This window comes from Eleutherodactylus coqui, chromosome 2, assembly GCF_035609145.1.
Source record: "Eleutherodactylus coqui strain aEleCoq1 chromosome 2, aEleCoq1.hap1, whole genome shotgun sequence".
NCBI classification, from domain to species: Eukaryota; Metazoa; Chordata; class Amphibia; order Anura; family Eleutherodactylidae; genus Eleutherodactylus; species Eleutherodactylus coqui.
Genome location: NC_089838.1, coordinates 261,493,519 through 261,508,730, shown reverse-complemented (window position 1 = coordinate 261,508,730; position 15,212 = coordinate 261,493,519). Strand labels below are relative to the sequence as shown.

Sequence of the window (15,212 nt, the reverse complement as noted above, 5' to 3'; positions counted from 1 at the left end):
CCTCAAAGAGGATACCAGCCGAATCATCTCCCTATTTCAGAGACTGGGGTGGATAGTTAACTTCCCTAAATCTAGTCTTCTCCCCGAGACGCGAAAGACCTCCTGGGGGTACAGATAGACTCAGTGTCTCAGATCTTGTCTTTGCCTCCACCCAGGCAGGAAAACCTTAGGCTGGCAGCGCAGAAATGCGGCCAGAAGAAACAAATAACGATTAGGGACGCAACGAGGCTCCTGGGCCTCATGACCTCCTGTATCGGCATTATTCCTTGGGCCCAGGCTCACTCAAGGACGCTACAGAGAGCCACCCTGGGCAACTGGGACGGGGCAACAACCTCTCTGGACCGCAGAATGCCCGTGTCATCAGCGGTCACAAGGTCCCTCCGCTGGTGGCGGTCAACTGGCAACCTAGAGGCGGAGTCCCCATGGGTGACAGAGCCCTTCATCTCCGTAGTCACCAACGCAAGCCAGCCTGGCTGGGGAGCGCAAGTGGGGCAGCGTTTGCTCCAGGGCAAATGGGGTCCGACATTGCATGCCTAGACCTCAAATTCCAGAGAGCTTAGGGCCATCTGGGAGCATATTAGGATCTTCTCGGATAACGGGACCGCCGTTTCACTTATTCACCACCAGGGAGGCACCAGAAACTTTCACCTGCTGAAATTAACAGCCCCGATTTTCTGATGGGCCGAGTCCACGGTACAGTCCTGACAGCGGTCCATCTCAAAGGATCCCAGATCCTGACAGCCGACTTTCTAAGTCAAAGAGGCCTAGACCCTGGGAATGGTCTCTGAATCAAGAGGAATTTCGTCTCATTACAGAAACCTGGGGCAGTCCACAGGTGGACCTGTTTGCGAGCAGCAAAAATTCAGAATGTCCCGGCTATTTTTCCCTAGATCCGAGGGACAAGTCCGAGGGGTTAGACGCTTTTTCCCATAGTTGGGATTTCAGTCTGGCGTACGCCTTCCCCCTCCCCCATACACCTGATCCCGAGAGTTCTTCAGAAGGTCCAGCAGAGCAACATCACGCTGATCCTGATCACCCAACACTGGGGAAAAAAGGGCATGGTTTCCGGTGCTCCTAAAGCTCGCCATCTCGGAGCCAATCCGCCTTCCATCCAGGAAGGACCTTCTAGCACAGGGCCCAGTTCTTTGCCCCAACCTAGAGAGACTGAACCTCGCAGTGTGGATATTGAGGAACAGACGCTAAGACAAGGTCTGTCCTCCAGAGTTATCGCGACTCTACGCCAGTCCCGAAAAACCTGTAACCTCAGCTACTTATAATAAGATCGGGGAAAAAATTCTTCTCCTCGAGGGGGCTGGAGGTCTCCAATCTTGACACTTTGGTGGCGGAGATTTTGGACTTCCTCCAGATAAAAACCTGAGACCACGAACCCTGGAAGTACAGGTAGCAGCGCTCTCAGCCATTCTAGACCAACCTTTGGCGGATCATAGACTGATCCGCAGGTTCATGAAAGCGGCAGAAAGAATGAGGTCAGTTAGCCGTAGTACAGTTCCCCCCATGGGACCTGAACCTAGTTCTCCAAAGCCTCTGCAAAGACCCCCTCAACCTATTGATCAGATTCCGATTAGGTTCCTCACGTTTAAAACTGTGTTCCTGGTAGCTATCACAGCAGCAAGGCACGTAAGCGAGCCCCAGGACCTATCTTGTAAGACGTCTTAACTATTAAGCCAGGACGATAGGGTCATACAAAAAAACAGACCCCCGTTTTTCTTCCAAAGGTAGCCTCAAAATTCCACAGACAGCAAGAAATTATTCTCCCATCCTTCTGTCAAAATCCCCAAAACGATAGGGAAAGAGACTACCATAGCCTGGATGCAAGGAAGGCCATTCTATGCTACCCAGAGCAGACATTATCCTTTTAGGAAGGCTGACTGTCTTTTGTTCAATTTCAGGGGCCAGGCAGAGGAAGAGCGGCTTCTAGGAGATCCATTAGCTGCCGGATAAAATCCACCATCCAGCAGGCCTACTCCGTCCTGCAACAGCGCTATCCCGGAAGGACTCAAGGCCCATTCTACCAGGGCAGTATCCTGCTCCTGGGCAGAGAGGGCTATGGCGACGCCGGACCAAATCTGTAAGGCAGCCACATGGTCCAACCTGCACACATTCGCAAAACATTACAGGCCGAATGCGGACCTCTCCTCCGATCTCTCTCTTTCGGGAGAGAGGTCCTGCAAGCAGTGGTCCCTCCCTAAGAGTTAATTTGGTATACTCCATGTCTGCCGTCAGGATGACGCCGGGAAAAGGGAGTGAATTTCTTACCGAAAATTCCTTTTTCCCGAGTCATCCTGACGGCACGTATTTCCCTCCCAAAAATTCACACGTTTATATTAACGTTTATGCGGGCACGAATCTGTAGCCCAGACGCTCCTATGTTGGACATTTCCCTTCATGCGGTAAATTTGTGCATATTTCCTGTGTTTAAGTCTGGGTAAGCTACCCTCTTCTTGTTTATGTTCAAATGAAACTAACCATGTTATTTTTTTCGGAGCAAATAAATATCTTCCTTGGTTAACCACGACATGTCCATGTAAGTAATTTAGAAGACACTGGTGAATGGGAGACGGGAGGAGCCTTTTAAAGTCTCTTGCTTCCTGTGCCTACGAGGTCAAAGTGCAACCTCCATGTCTGCCGTCAGGATGACTCGGGAAAAAGGAATTTTCGGTAAGAAATTCACTCCCTTTTTGGTCCATAATTCTGTGCCGATTAACTTCTGAATGTAACTTTATAGTGGAAGGCGCTTTGTTTTTCTAGTAGGAGATCCAAATCCCCTGCATAGAACATAGATTTAAAAGTTAATCCGAGTTCAAGAACATCATGTTTCAGAAAAACAAACCTCGGCCAACTATAAGGGTATATTTAGAAATTGATGAGCACAGAATTCTGATAATAAGATAAAATGGTATGCAAGAGTCCACAGCAGACTTCATCACTTCGATTGAAGGCAGAAATCAGCTGCAGATCCATGTCAAAATCCAACCAAATGGTGCGAATTTTGTTGAGGCTCTGCAGCAAAACTCACGGTTTCAAAATATGCTGCGGATTTCAGTGCATATCCACACCAATCCCCTATGGTATGAGACTGTCCATCAGACTGGCCCTGGACCCCTTATTTCTAGTGTAGGGTAATGTTAATGCTCCAAGATACAAAGATATTTTAGACCATTGTGTGCTTCCAAATGTCTGTTTGTGGAGGGCTCTGTCCTAAATCAGTGCCTGGCCCCACAAGTGGTCTTTTGACTGAATGGGTGCAAATTCCAGACATATTCCAAAATCTTGTCAAACGCCTTTCAAGAAGACGGGACGCTATTAGAGATGAGCGAGTATACTCACTAAGGCACATTGCTCAAGTGAGTAGTGCCTTAGCCGAGTATCTCCCCGCTCGTCTCTAAAGATTCGGGGGCCGGGGAGCGGCGGGGAGGAATGGAGGAGAGATCTCTCTCTTCCTCTCTCCCCCTCGCAACTCACCTGTCACCCGCGCCGGCCCCCGAATCTTTAGAGACGAGAGGGGAGATACTCGGCTAAGGCACTACTCGCTCGAGTAATGTGCCTTAGCGAGTATACTCGCTCATCTCTAGACGTTATTATAGCCCAACTCCATATTACTGCCAGTCGTCAGGCCAAAAAGTATAGCATAAACGAGGGTGATGGAGGTTTTCCGTTTGTCTGAATGACATTGCTACTCAGAAATGCGATTCAACTAGTATAAAGAGACGTCACACAAACACAGGGACACTTTAGAAACACATTTTATTTCTGCTTTATTCAGAAAAATAAATAATTTCAATAATTCATTCTATGCCAGTTAGAAAGTTCTAAAGATAATATAAAGGGTTATTACAAATGATCTTCCCAGTGTAAAATACTCATAGCTCACATTTAATGACACTCAGCAATGGAGACAAACTCAAAAAGTTTCATTTAGCAAAACTAGAGGCGACGTTCTTTCTGCGAGAGTATGCAAACTCTAATAGAAAGCGATGGTTTCATGGAATCTTTAGGCTGGGTTCCCACGGGATGGAAATCTCGCAGAATGTCCGCAGCAGGACTGCACAGAGATTCCGCAAGATTTCTGCAGCGGAAAGGCTGCTTTAAAACCTGTGCCATTTGGCGCAGGTTTGAAATGCCTTTTCCCCTGCGGAAATTTCTCCTAAGGCCTCCTTCCCACGAACGGATTTCCGCCGCGTAATTCGCGGCGAAAATCCGCTGCGTTGCACGCAGCTATTAGGTTCTATTGAACCTAATAGCTCCATGCTCACGATGCGTAATTCCACCGCGGAATTACGCACCGCGATTTCTCCCGTCCTCACCCGCAGCATGCTCTATTTTCTGCGGGTGAGGACGGGCTGTACGCACTGACGGCTTCCATTGCAGTCAATGGAAGCCGTCCATTCACGCTATCTCCCGCTGTAACCAGCGGGAGATAGCGTGAAAAAACGCTTTCCCGCCCACCGCCGAGCGTCATATGACGCCAAATGACGCGGTCCGGCCGCGTCACGTGACACGGCTGGTGACGCGAGAGCGGTGGGCGGTGACGAGCGGTGACGAGCGGTGACGCGGCGGTGGTGGGCGGGGAAGCGATTTCACGCTATCTCCCGCAGGTAAGTATAGGGGCTCTGGGGGGCGCCGTGACGGGCTTCACAGCGGAATATTACGCTGCGGAGCCCGTCACGCTCGTGGGAAGGAGGCCTAATAGAGAGAAGAGAGCCTGCAGCGGAAATGGCGAAACAATTGACATGTCGCAGATTTGATTTCCGCGCCGCATGTCAGTTTCCATGTGGACTGTCGGTAGCGTGTGAATGAGATTTTTACCTTACACCTTGTTCTTTTTTTTTTCTCTGGAGAAGTGTAAACTCTACGTGCCCCCCCCCCCTTACCATTGACCATGCATGATCTGCGGTATCACAGGAGTTGTTGCATCAGTCAGTCACGATACACTATAACGTGTATGGCAAGAACTTGACTACAGGCTCCATGTGTGTTCAGTGACAAAGGGGGAAAACATTTTTGATGTTGTGCAACAAAACTTTTTGAGTTTCTGTTTCCACTGATCAAATTTATGTATCAGATTGTCAATAAATGTGAGTTATGAGGGTTTTAAATATGGAATATCATTTGTAATAACCCTGTTTTTACACAGCCCTGCAATTAATGCAATCGGGAAAGGTTTATTAGCAATACAGCCTGAAACACATGCTAGGTAGTGTCAACAGGATGAACCCAGCGACATAGGCTGTATGCGTATTCTCTTGTCCAGAATCGTTTAATACATAATGTGGGGTCTTCAAGTCTTCATCAATCCAACTGGTTCAAGGCTGTGGCCCAGGTGTCATTAGAGGGGGGTGCAGGAACAACCCATCCACGGGGAATACTGCTGCCATCAGGGTGGTCAGGTGGAACCAGGAACTGATCCCACTCGTGTCTGAAAGAAGGAATATGCAGCTTATTTATTTTTACAGTTAATGCATAATGTTATCTTAGAGAACCACTCCGCTTAATTTAGTTAAAATATGTGACTAGTCCCCAGTATATATAAGTCGGCTAGAATTATCTTGGTTATGATTTTCTATCTAAAACTTCCTCCTCAGGTGGGTCGTGTCATCTGATTCTGATCATCTGAAAATTACTTGGCTTTACGTTCTCTCAAGAAGTCAGTTTTTCAGTCAGCATAATTCCTGTGTGACGATATTACATGGACTCTACTGCAAATTGAGGGGGTGGTTACAGAAAATCCTACCACAGTTAAGGCTTGTTCACACGGACATATGCGTACAATGCTGCAAGTTTCCCGCTGCATTGTATGCATTACAGCCCATACACTTAGCTGGCAGAGAGCGTGTACGAGCTGCGATTGGGACTGCGCATGCCCGGGTATCTGACGTCACAGACATGCGCAGTGTGATTTTTTTCTTTTTTTAATTCCCTGCATATCACGTGGTGACAATGTGCTCATATGAATGATCCCTTACTGCTAATGATTAAAGGCTCCTGTCGCAGTTAGGCCACGTTCACATGCGGCAGATTTTCTGCGGGTTTCCTGTCCGGACTCTCTGCACAGAAAATCTGTAGCATCTACAGTAGCAACAACCTGGGTCAGATTTTCAAAATCTGCAAAAAATCCATACAAAATCCATACGGAAGTCAACCTGCGGTGCAGATTTTGAATCCGCAGCATGTCATTTATAGCACTGGATTTGTGGTGCATATTCCACCTCTTCAAATGAGGGGGTGAATTACGTAACAATTCCACATTAAAATCCACACCGAATAGTACGACTTTTGATGCAGAATTTGCACTTGGAACATTGTGCAAAATGTCTGCTGCGGACACTCCGCCGCAAACTGCACCCCACGTGAGCATAGGCTTATAATGAAGAAAATCACAGCTCATCCTATGCCTCTATACTTATGGTCTGTGGTTTATTTAAGTAACTATAGGATACAGAAGGTTATGACAGGGTCCTCCCAGCAGGCAGAGATGGCACTGGCTCTAGCTGGTTATGTGATGCTGTACTGATGCATCTTGGGAGTTTTAAAGCATAGAGAAAATGTGCAGGGAGAAATCCATCATCAAGATGATGATAAGTAGCAGATACTGTGGTACGTGCATGTAAGTGACTGCAATATACGTAGAAGACGGTCAGCGTGTGACAGGCTATGAGGTGACAGGTGCAGGGCTGGAACAGTGTGCTTTCACTTTAAAGTATTTTACGTGAAAAATAAATTTGAGAAAAAGATGTTAAATGAGAAAGTTCATGTGGCACCAGCTTACCAAAGTCTTACTACTATGAAAATCCCTCATATGGAGGGGCTTGTTGTTAGAGAACTCTTATAGCTACATTCTTAAGATGGGTTTCCAGGTAAATACTACTAATAGTTGATCAACTCGGGTATTCAGATCAGGACTGATCGGGCACCTGCTGTCAGTGTTGCAACACACATGGGTCAGAGCAGCACCTTCATTGAGCACCTGCTGCCACTACAGCAGGTGCCCGATGTAGTGGCAGGCACTTGTAACTGCAGGCACAGCTCTCATTAAAATCAAGGCAAGGATATGAGTGCAGAATCAGTATAGTGCTAGTCTTTTCTACCCTCTTAGATTGCTGATAGCGGGTAGCAGTAGATCAGTGCCCTGCAGTAGAATCCCTGGTGTGCGCAGGCTGATAAAAGGGAGCAGGAGCTTGAGGTTGCCATCCCTGCAGTACTGTCCCTGATGCACGATTACCTGCCTGCTGTCCTAATGATTTTTTCCCTATTTATACAGGGTTATTACAAATTATCTTCCCCATTTGAAGCCCTCATTACTCCCGTTTAATGACGCTCAGCTACATAAATTTGATATCAATGGAAAGAGAAACTCAAAAAGTTTTGTTGCACAACATCAAAGAGGTTTTCCACATAACAGGTGTTCAATGTGACCCTCTTTATCAATCGACACACATCGAGCCCCTAGTCAAGTTTCTGCCATACTTCTTGTAGCGTATCACAATTGACTAATGCAATGGCTTCTGCAATGTGTACTCGCAGATCATGCATGGTGGGTGGTAAGGCGGACATTAAGACTAACACTCCCCCAGAGAGAAAATCACAAGGCGTGAGGTCTGTGGAAAATGGAGGCCAAGGAAAAAGTTCACTATCGTCATAACCTGCACGACCAATCCATCTGTTCGGCAATCCATCATATGCTGACATTAAGTTTGGTAACTGTGCCTGAAAGGTGGAAGGCGGCTTCACCACTAAACACTCCATGAAACCACCGGTTTCCATTAGGGTTTGTGTACTCTCACAGAAAGTACGTCGCCGCGCTTTGTTGTCCAATATCAGGGCCGGTAACAACTGCAATCAGTAGAAATAAAGTCGCAAACATTTGTGCAGAATCTCCGACACATTTGACTGCGGGACGTCCAATTCACTGCCTGCTCTGATGGTGGATTTCTAAGGACTTAGTGTAAAACTTGCACAGACAAACCCCACTGTTTCCACCGGTGGATGGCTGGATGATTTTCGATTACCCTTTTTCACCTTTTTCCTTAAAATTGGAGTACCACTTACAGATTGTGTGCCCACTGGGCGGATCATCACTAAAAACTTTGTTCAAAAATGACATTGCACACTAATAAGACTGGTAGATTTAAAAATCAAGGACACAAAACGCTCTCCTGTCTTCGCTGGCAGCCATATTGTTTCATATTCCCCTAGTGGCTATTACGGCAGAATAAACCTTTTAGGCCTTATTCAGCGAAACTGTCCAACAGTAAGACTGTCCTTGCTGCCCCTAGCAACCAATCACAGCGCAGCTTTCATCTTACCTCAGCAGCTTGAGAAATGAAAGCTGAGCTGTGATTGGTTAGCTATGAGCAGCAAGGGCAGTCTTACTGTTAGACACTTGCTAAATGAAAGTTTTTGAGCTTATTTTCACTGATATCAAATTTATATATCTGAGCGTCACTAAACGTGAGAAATGTGTGTTTAAATTGGGAGGATCATTCGCAATAACCCTTGTATATTATTCTACTTTATGTGTATAGAGTTTATGGCGATTTTAGAAAAGTAAGATTAAAAGGTTGTCCTGCGATACCTATGGATATTCATGACTGTTATTGATTAGGCTTGAGGTACAGGCTGGTTTTTCTGTGATATGCAGGTAAGGAACCACCAGTATCTGCCATACATAATATATGTAGAAGCAAGACTCACCGAATTTGGACGAGGGACACAACCGAGTGCTCAGCTTGCAAATAATACTGACGAAATGGCTGAAGAGGGTGCAGACTGGGTAGCGGTTCTAAGATGAAGGAAGACATGAAAGTGTATTAATAGCAAGTGCAGGATGATTTCAATACAAGAAGCAACCACTAGAATCTAGCCATCGTACTACCACATAACTGATAGACCATGTGTCATCATCCTACCCTACAATGCCCATCTCTGTAACAGGCAAACATTCCTCCTTTGCTCCTCTGTTGTGGACTATTCAATATAAGAATATGCATCTACTTAATGGTAACGTCTACGAGGTGGGTGTTAAAACAGCAGAGCCCTGAAGGCAAACTGCCACAGACCTGTGTCGCCAAATAACGAGTCGTCTAGTTCTCGCTGCTTCTGTAACATTTTCTCCTTTAACTTTTTCAGTCTCTTATCGTTGTCTCTCTGCCGCTCCTCCTCTTGCTCTCCTTCCAGTATGACCCTCAGAGTCTTCTCTTCTGCATCATATAACGCGCTGCGCTTGTGCACCATTGTTCGAAGCCTATTTATGTGATTTGTGAAGGTTACATCAGAGGACGGTGGCGGACAGACACCTGAAAGTAAAGAGTGGGTTAAGGATTAGCTGTAATAATAGAAACTGACTGGCAGCACGTGTTGCCTAACGAAAACAATGTATTAAATATTCACAAGGTATTTCCAGAAGTTGGACTCTCTAAAGAAAGGACTAGAAGAAATTCCTAAACCAGACAGTAGAAAAGATCCTCCAGCACCATCAGTGGAAATAGTTATGCTCCAAGATTCGACCACGAACCCAAACACAGCTAACTTCAGATGAAGCGTGTCAATACAAAATCATCTATACTTACGGTGCTTTTAGACGGGACGAGCCGTTAGGCAAACGATGCCGACACTTGTCCCAGTGAAGCTCACTCCTGTGCTGTTACACAGGAGCGAGTATCGTTGGCATCACTCACAGCGCTGCGGGCATGGAGGCGAAGTGGGCCGAGGAGCATTCTCCCCTCACCTGCCTCCATTCACAGCAAGCAGACAAATTTTTTTTTAATGAAATATAAGGGAGGGGGGGGAGCTGATTTTATATTGACACGTCTCGACCAAAGTCCGATGCAGAGATGTATTTGGATACTTAGAAGGAATTCCTACATTTCATGAAGCAAGAGTGAGTATATGTAAGGATCATCATTGACTGGTACAAGTAATACATCATTACTACATCTTAGTTAGTTCCTGCCTGGAAGAAGGCAAATAATACTGCCACTACCTTTTCTTCCAGCAGCTTCTTTTCTCAGCTTCCGTAGTTTCTCTAAAGACTTTAAAACATCCAGCATTTTCTTAACGTCGTTTTTCTTCTTCCGCACCTCCCCGAGTACTTGGTCTGCGGCAGCTTTAAGCTCTCGCTCCTGCAAAAGGCAAGAACAAGATTTCAGCATAATCACGTGACACCGAGCAGAAGAGAAGCTCATGTCGGCTTAACACAGGTGCCATTTATGTAGAAGGGCTATCGTAACATACAGATGGGCATCTCTTCTCATTCATGGAATACATGTACAAAGAGCTATTGCAGTAATGGGTATATATACTATATTGACAAAAGTATTGGGACTCCCACCAATCCTGTGCTGCCAGGCAAAGGGAATATACAAATCGGATGTGTGAACACTAGGTATAAGAGGAGAGTATCACACAGGCATGCCCCAATATAGAAACCATCAGAATTCCAAAAGGTGTAAAGTGGACAGACTTCCAGCGGGGTTTGGTGGTGGGACGTCACCTGAACAACCCATCAGTACGGGACATCGCAGCGCTTTTGGACCTTCCAAAGTCTACGGTCAGCAGTGTTATTTAGGGATGGAAACCATCCGGTGAGTTTGCAGTGCAGCCAAGTTTGGAGGAACCTGTGTAATACTTTAGTATAGCTCCTTGTCTCTACCAACATGACTGAGCATCATGTCATACAGCACACAGCGGTGAGAGGCTGGTTATGAGGAGCAGAACGTCTGCAAGCTTCATTGGCCGCCCAAAGTCCGGATCTCAATCCCATCAAGCATCTTTGTGACGAACCAGAACGCCGTATCTATGCATGTCCAACACACCGATCAACCCTCGCATCACTATCTGAAGCTCTCCTCGAGGAATGAAGGCAAGTCCCTCTACACATCTATTGGCATTTGGTGGGAAGCGGCCTAAGAAGGCTACTGCAGTCATTGAGGACAAAAGGTGGCCCAACACTGTATTTAAAATGTGAATAATCAAATTTCATCAACTTCTATGTGTCCCAATACTTTTGTTAACATAGTGTATCAGGGTATTATTGCTTGGCATGCAGTTCCCTAGTATACAAAAGTAGATTTCCATTATCAGTAATCACAGCGATGGTCAGCTAGTGGAAATGCACCTCCCAACAATAATGGGTCATCAATAGAAAAAAATTCTCTGAAGGCCGGACAACCCCTAGAAGGTTTTGATGCCCCTGTATTTAGAAGCATAAGATAATATAATGAAGGGGAAGTAATAATAAGTTCTTAGTTAAAGTTTAGAAAACGTTTATGGCAAGGCAAAACCTGGTCATGAGGCCGCTGTAACAGCTACCAAATATGTCCTGATGAATGGGTTTTGCCTAAGGTCCATCATGCATTTGGCAGCTTGCTACTTCCAGTTGTAGTACTGAGGAACAGGGTGACTGATGTGATTACTAAGCAAGTGGTGGGGAGATGACTTGTGACACCTGGAGAAGTGATCATGGTACAAGGGCTAACATTTTTACTACTAGAAAGGAAAAGGATGCTGCTGGAAATACAAAGGGAAGTTTTTTTCTGAACTGCTAGACTGGGTTCACGCGAAACGGTTTGCTTTGGAATTTCCATGCAGATTACCCGCACGGAAATTCCACCCGCAGCTCCTAATTCTGGGATTAGCCAGCAAAGTGGACGAGATTTAGCAAAAATCTCATCCACACGCTGCGGCGCGGAAATTAAAGACGCAGCATGTCAAATTTTTTTTCTGCAGCGGCCTTTCTCCTCTCTATGGGGAAAGACGGCCGCAGCAGAAATGGAGGCGGCGAAGCCGCTCCAAAAGCCGGAGTTGCGGTTTTTCAGCGGAATTCTCGCGGATTTTCAGTGCGGCCAATCCGTGAGAATTCTGCAATAAATCTGTCCCGTGTGAACCCAGCCCTAGGGTTTTCAGCTTACCTAAAAACCAAGCGACTGTCGGCCCGCATAAACAGGAAATCATTCATCTACAAACAACTTTCTGTTTACTCTGAATGGAGGCGGGTAGCCGGAGGAGATCTCCACGGCCCTACGCCTCCGTTCAGTGAGTATCGCTCCAATGTGAAAGTACAAGATCAATAATCCTTGGATTGGCTGTTGGGCATCTAAAGACCAGACAGTTGTCCTGTGTAAGAGTACCCTTAGGGTACATCCAAACGAGACACAATTTCCAAAGTGGAAGTTTCATTGTAGACTTTGGTGTATTGCGTATGACAGCGGGCGTGAGAACACGGTCATGCGCAGTACAATTGCTCCACCATACGCAGGATCACGGCCGGCTCCACAGCTGTAAAACGCTGTGGGAGCCCTGCAGTGTTTTTCGGTTACAGCCGGGTGAACCCGGCCTTATGGTGACAGCTAAACTCTTCCTGAAATAGCAGCTGTATATAAAGAAAATCTGTTCTAATTAACCAGAAGCGATGTGGACTCTTCGTTAAGACGCTCACCCGTTTCTTCTCCTCTACTTGCTGGATACACTGCATTCTCCATAAGTCAATGCTGGCCTCCTTTTCCGCAGAACGCTCGGCTGCCACCTTTTCCTCCTCTCCCGCTTGCCTCCTGCGCTGCGAGCGAAGCCTTTTTTTGCGTAATCTCTCCAGTTTCCTCTTGACCCCTTGGATATACCCCGGCCTCTCCAGCTTCTTTAGTCTTCCCTCTAGATCTTCCTGTATATCAGCTGCTTTTTCGTAATCTTTTGTCCACGGCTCTCCTTTTTTGTCACGGCTTTCCAGAGTCTGGCACAAGGATTCGAGCTGCGTTACCAATCGAAGGGCACCGTATATCAGCTCACGAGCTTCCGCTACCGAGTAACCCTCCACCGTCTCAGGCTTGGTCGGAGGCTTCTTTCTTGGATGAGATAAGAAGCCGTTAAGCCACTGAACAAAGTACTCTTTATCAACAGACCCAACTTTCTCTAGATCAGTTGGCGTGTCCAAGTGCAGAAAACTGTCCTCCATGTGAGGGGTGGGCTGCGAAACAAATGGGCTGCCGTGCTGCAGTAACAGATTTGGGTCCATGCGCCCATCTAAGACTTCATGTTGAGGAAAAAGAACATCATGTTCCAAATGGCTCTCGGCGACCATTCCTGAAGACGTAAGAGGATCCGGACCTTGTCGTCTATCTTGGGGCAGGTGGGGTGGATGACTGCCGTAGAGCCTGGGGACCTCCAAGTCACCTTCCTCAAGAGAGCCACTGAAGAAAGTGCCTACCGGTGGGTGGAAAGCGTAGGAAGAACTGGGGAGATGTCCTTGAATTTGGGGTAAAGGATAGTGGCCTTGTTGTGGAGGGTCTTGGGTAGGTTGCATAGAGTATTGTTGGATGCCCGGGGATGGTGCCCTGTAGTGTAAAGTATCGGGTACTGGAGGGGGGTTCACATTATACATTCCTGCCCGCGATGCTCCAGGTTGGGCTTCTTCATTTTGGTATGCAAGTTGCAGATTACTCCGCTCATGCTGGAAGCCCGTTGGTGGTCCTCCACTAAAGTGGCTGCTAGGGTACAGATACGGTGTTGGATCAGAATCTCTAAATCTGCTTGGACCACCCCGATAGTACCTGTCCGAATGCTCACCCATTGACAATGGACTTTCCGTGTACATAGGGTCATGGCGCTCATCCGATAGATTTTCGGGTTCTCCACGGTGATCATGTCTCTCTCCTGACCGGTATACATCTTTGTGGCGGGTTGGCCGATGAATCCCATCTTGACTTTCTCTTCTGTTTCCAGACACGTTTTCATGAGCATATGTAGATATGACTGGCTGGGGTCTTCCTGGAATCAGTGCCTGAGGGGAACCATCTCGGGGGGCGTCATATGGGATCACACCCTGGAGGGGATCTGGTGCCCGGTTGTGTGGCAGGGGTCTTCCTGAAGTCGGCGCCTGCTGATAACTATCTCGGGGAGTGTCATATGACATCACATCCTGGGGGGGCTCAGTTGCCCGGTTATATGGCCTTCCTGAGGTCTGTGCCCGATTGCCATCCTGTGGGGTGTTATACGGCATCACACCCTGGGGCGGCTCAGATGCCCGCTGCTGTGGTCTTCCTAAAGTCGGCAACAGCTGAGTGCCGTCCAAGGGGAGCATCACACCTTGGGGTGCCTCATGTGGCCCGAATTGGGGTCTTCCTTGAGTAAACGACTCCTGAGTGCCTTCCCGGGGGGCACTGTATGGCATCACACCCTGCGGTGGCTCTGGCGCCCAACGCTGGAGGATATTTGGGGTTGAACCGTCATCAGGCATAATGGGGGCCTGCAGCCCCCCGCTGCCATACAGCTCCTCAGCTCTGTGCATGTGGGGTAGACTGGGCCGAGATAGGATCTCCTGTAGTACAGGCCCACGGGGAGGCATGCCAGGCCTCCTACCTCCATGCTGCTGTGGCTCATCTAGTCGGCTGTCTCTCTGCTCGGACCTTCCATACGGCCCGGCGTTATAAGGGGGTCGGCCCTCCCAGGGTCCGCCGTCAGGGTGGTATACTCGAGGGGGCGCCTCTCCTGGTGGAGGACGGGACGGCGGGTACTGAGGCGCCTCATGCCGGAACCCCGGTGGACCTTGTGCCGAACTGTTATCATAGCGCGGTCTGTCCCTCATCCCATTCACCGAGGGCCGCGGCCTCCTCTCCATGACAACAAGGAAGTGAGAAAGCAGCAGGCGCGGGCCAGCAGTACCGGGACTGGCGACAGCGACACCTGCCGGCTAGGAGGAGGCAGTGCACGGGAAGGGTTTCGCTTTCTAGAAACCTTATTGCCTCACAATTGTGAAGTCGCTTTCTTATCCTGCAATTTGTTGTTCGCAAGAAATAGTTTTTTCTTTGTTTTTTCCTCGTCCATTAAGGAGAGAACTTGTTTTAATAATAGTTTATATTGCAGAGAGTCGCCCTAAGGGCAGCGCAGATAAGAGACTGAAGAAAGAAGTAAAGAACAAGGGGCATTAATCTGGGAGTGTGTTTCAAAGGGTTAAATGAGTTTGGGCCACTGAACAGCACCCAGAGGGTGTATATACACACATATATCACAACACGCCAGAAGGAATCAAAGGAAACTGTGTGTGACTGTAAGGCTGATAGAAGAGATTACAGAATCGGAGCAAAGGAGGATTTATCATGGAGAACTGAGCATTTTTAGGGAGGCTCTAGTTCTCTGTTGTACCGCCTCTAGCTTGGATACAGGATGTGATACAGGCGGGCATGGAGGCTCTAGTACCCTGTTGT

At 47.5% G+C, this 15,212-nt stretch overlaps 1 protein-coding gene across 1 annotated transcript; it reads right to left on the bottom strand.

The window, feature by feature from the left end:
* Window positions 1-3,759: 3,759 nt before the first annotated feature.
* PDCD7 (programmed cell death 7) lies at window positions 3,760-14,622 on the bottom strand. Its single transcript, XM_066592893.1, has 6 exons — window positions 12,455-14,622; window positions 10,001-10,139; window positions 9,078-9,314; window positions 8,713-8,800; window positions 4,705-5,437; window positions 3,760-4,165 (listed from the first exon to the last, which is right to left on the bottom strand). The coding sequence occupies exons 1-5, from the start codon at window positions 14,591-14,593 to the stop codon at window positions 5,311-5,313; spliced, it is 2,730 nt and encodes a 909-aa protein (XP_066448990.1). The 5' UTR covers window positions 14,594-14,622; the 3' UTR covers window positions 3,760-4,165; window positions 4,705-5,310.
* Window positions 14,623-15,212: the final 590 nt, after the last annotated feature.

Excerpts from the sequence above, each read along its gene's own strand:
- PDCD7 (XM_066592893.1), bottom strand. The coding sequence starts at position 14,593 with ATGAGGGACAGACCGCGCTATGATAACAGTTCGGCACAAGGTCCACCG. Across the intron at positions 8,801-9,077 it reads CTCGTTATTTGGCGACACAG|AACCGCTACCCAGTCTGCAC; the intron begins GTCTGTGGCAGT and ends CCTTCATCTTAG. Across the intron at positions 5,438-8,712 it reads GTGTCCCTCGTCCAAATTCG|ACACGAGTGGGATCAGTTCC; the intron begins GTGAGTCTTGCT and ends TCCTTCTTTCAG.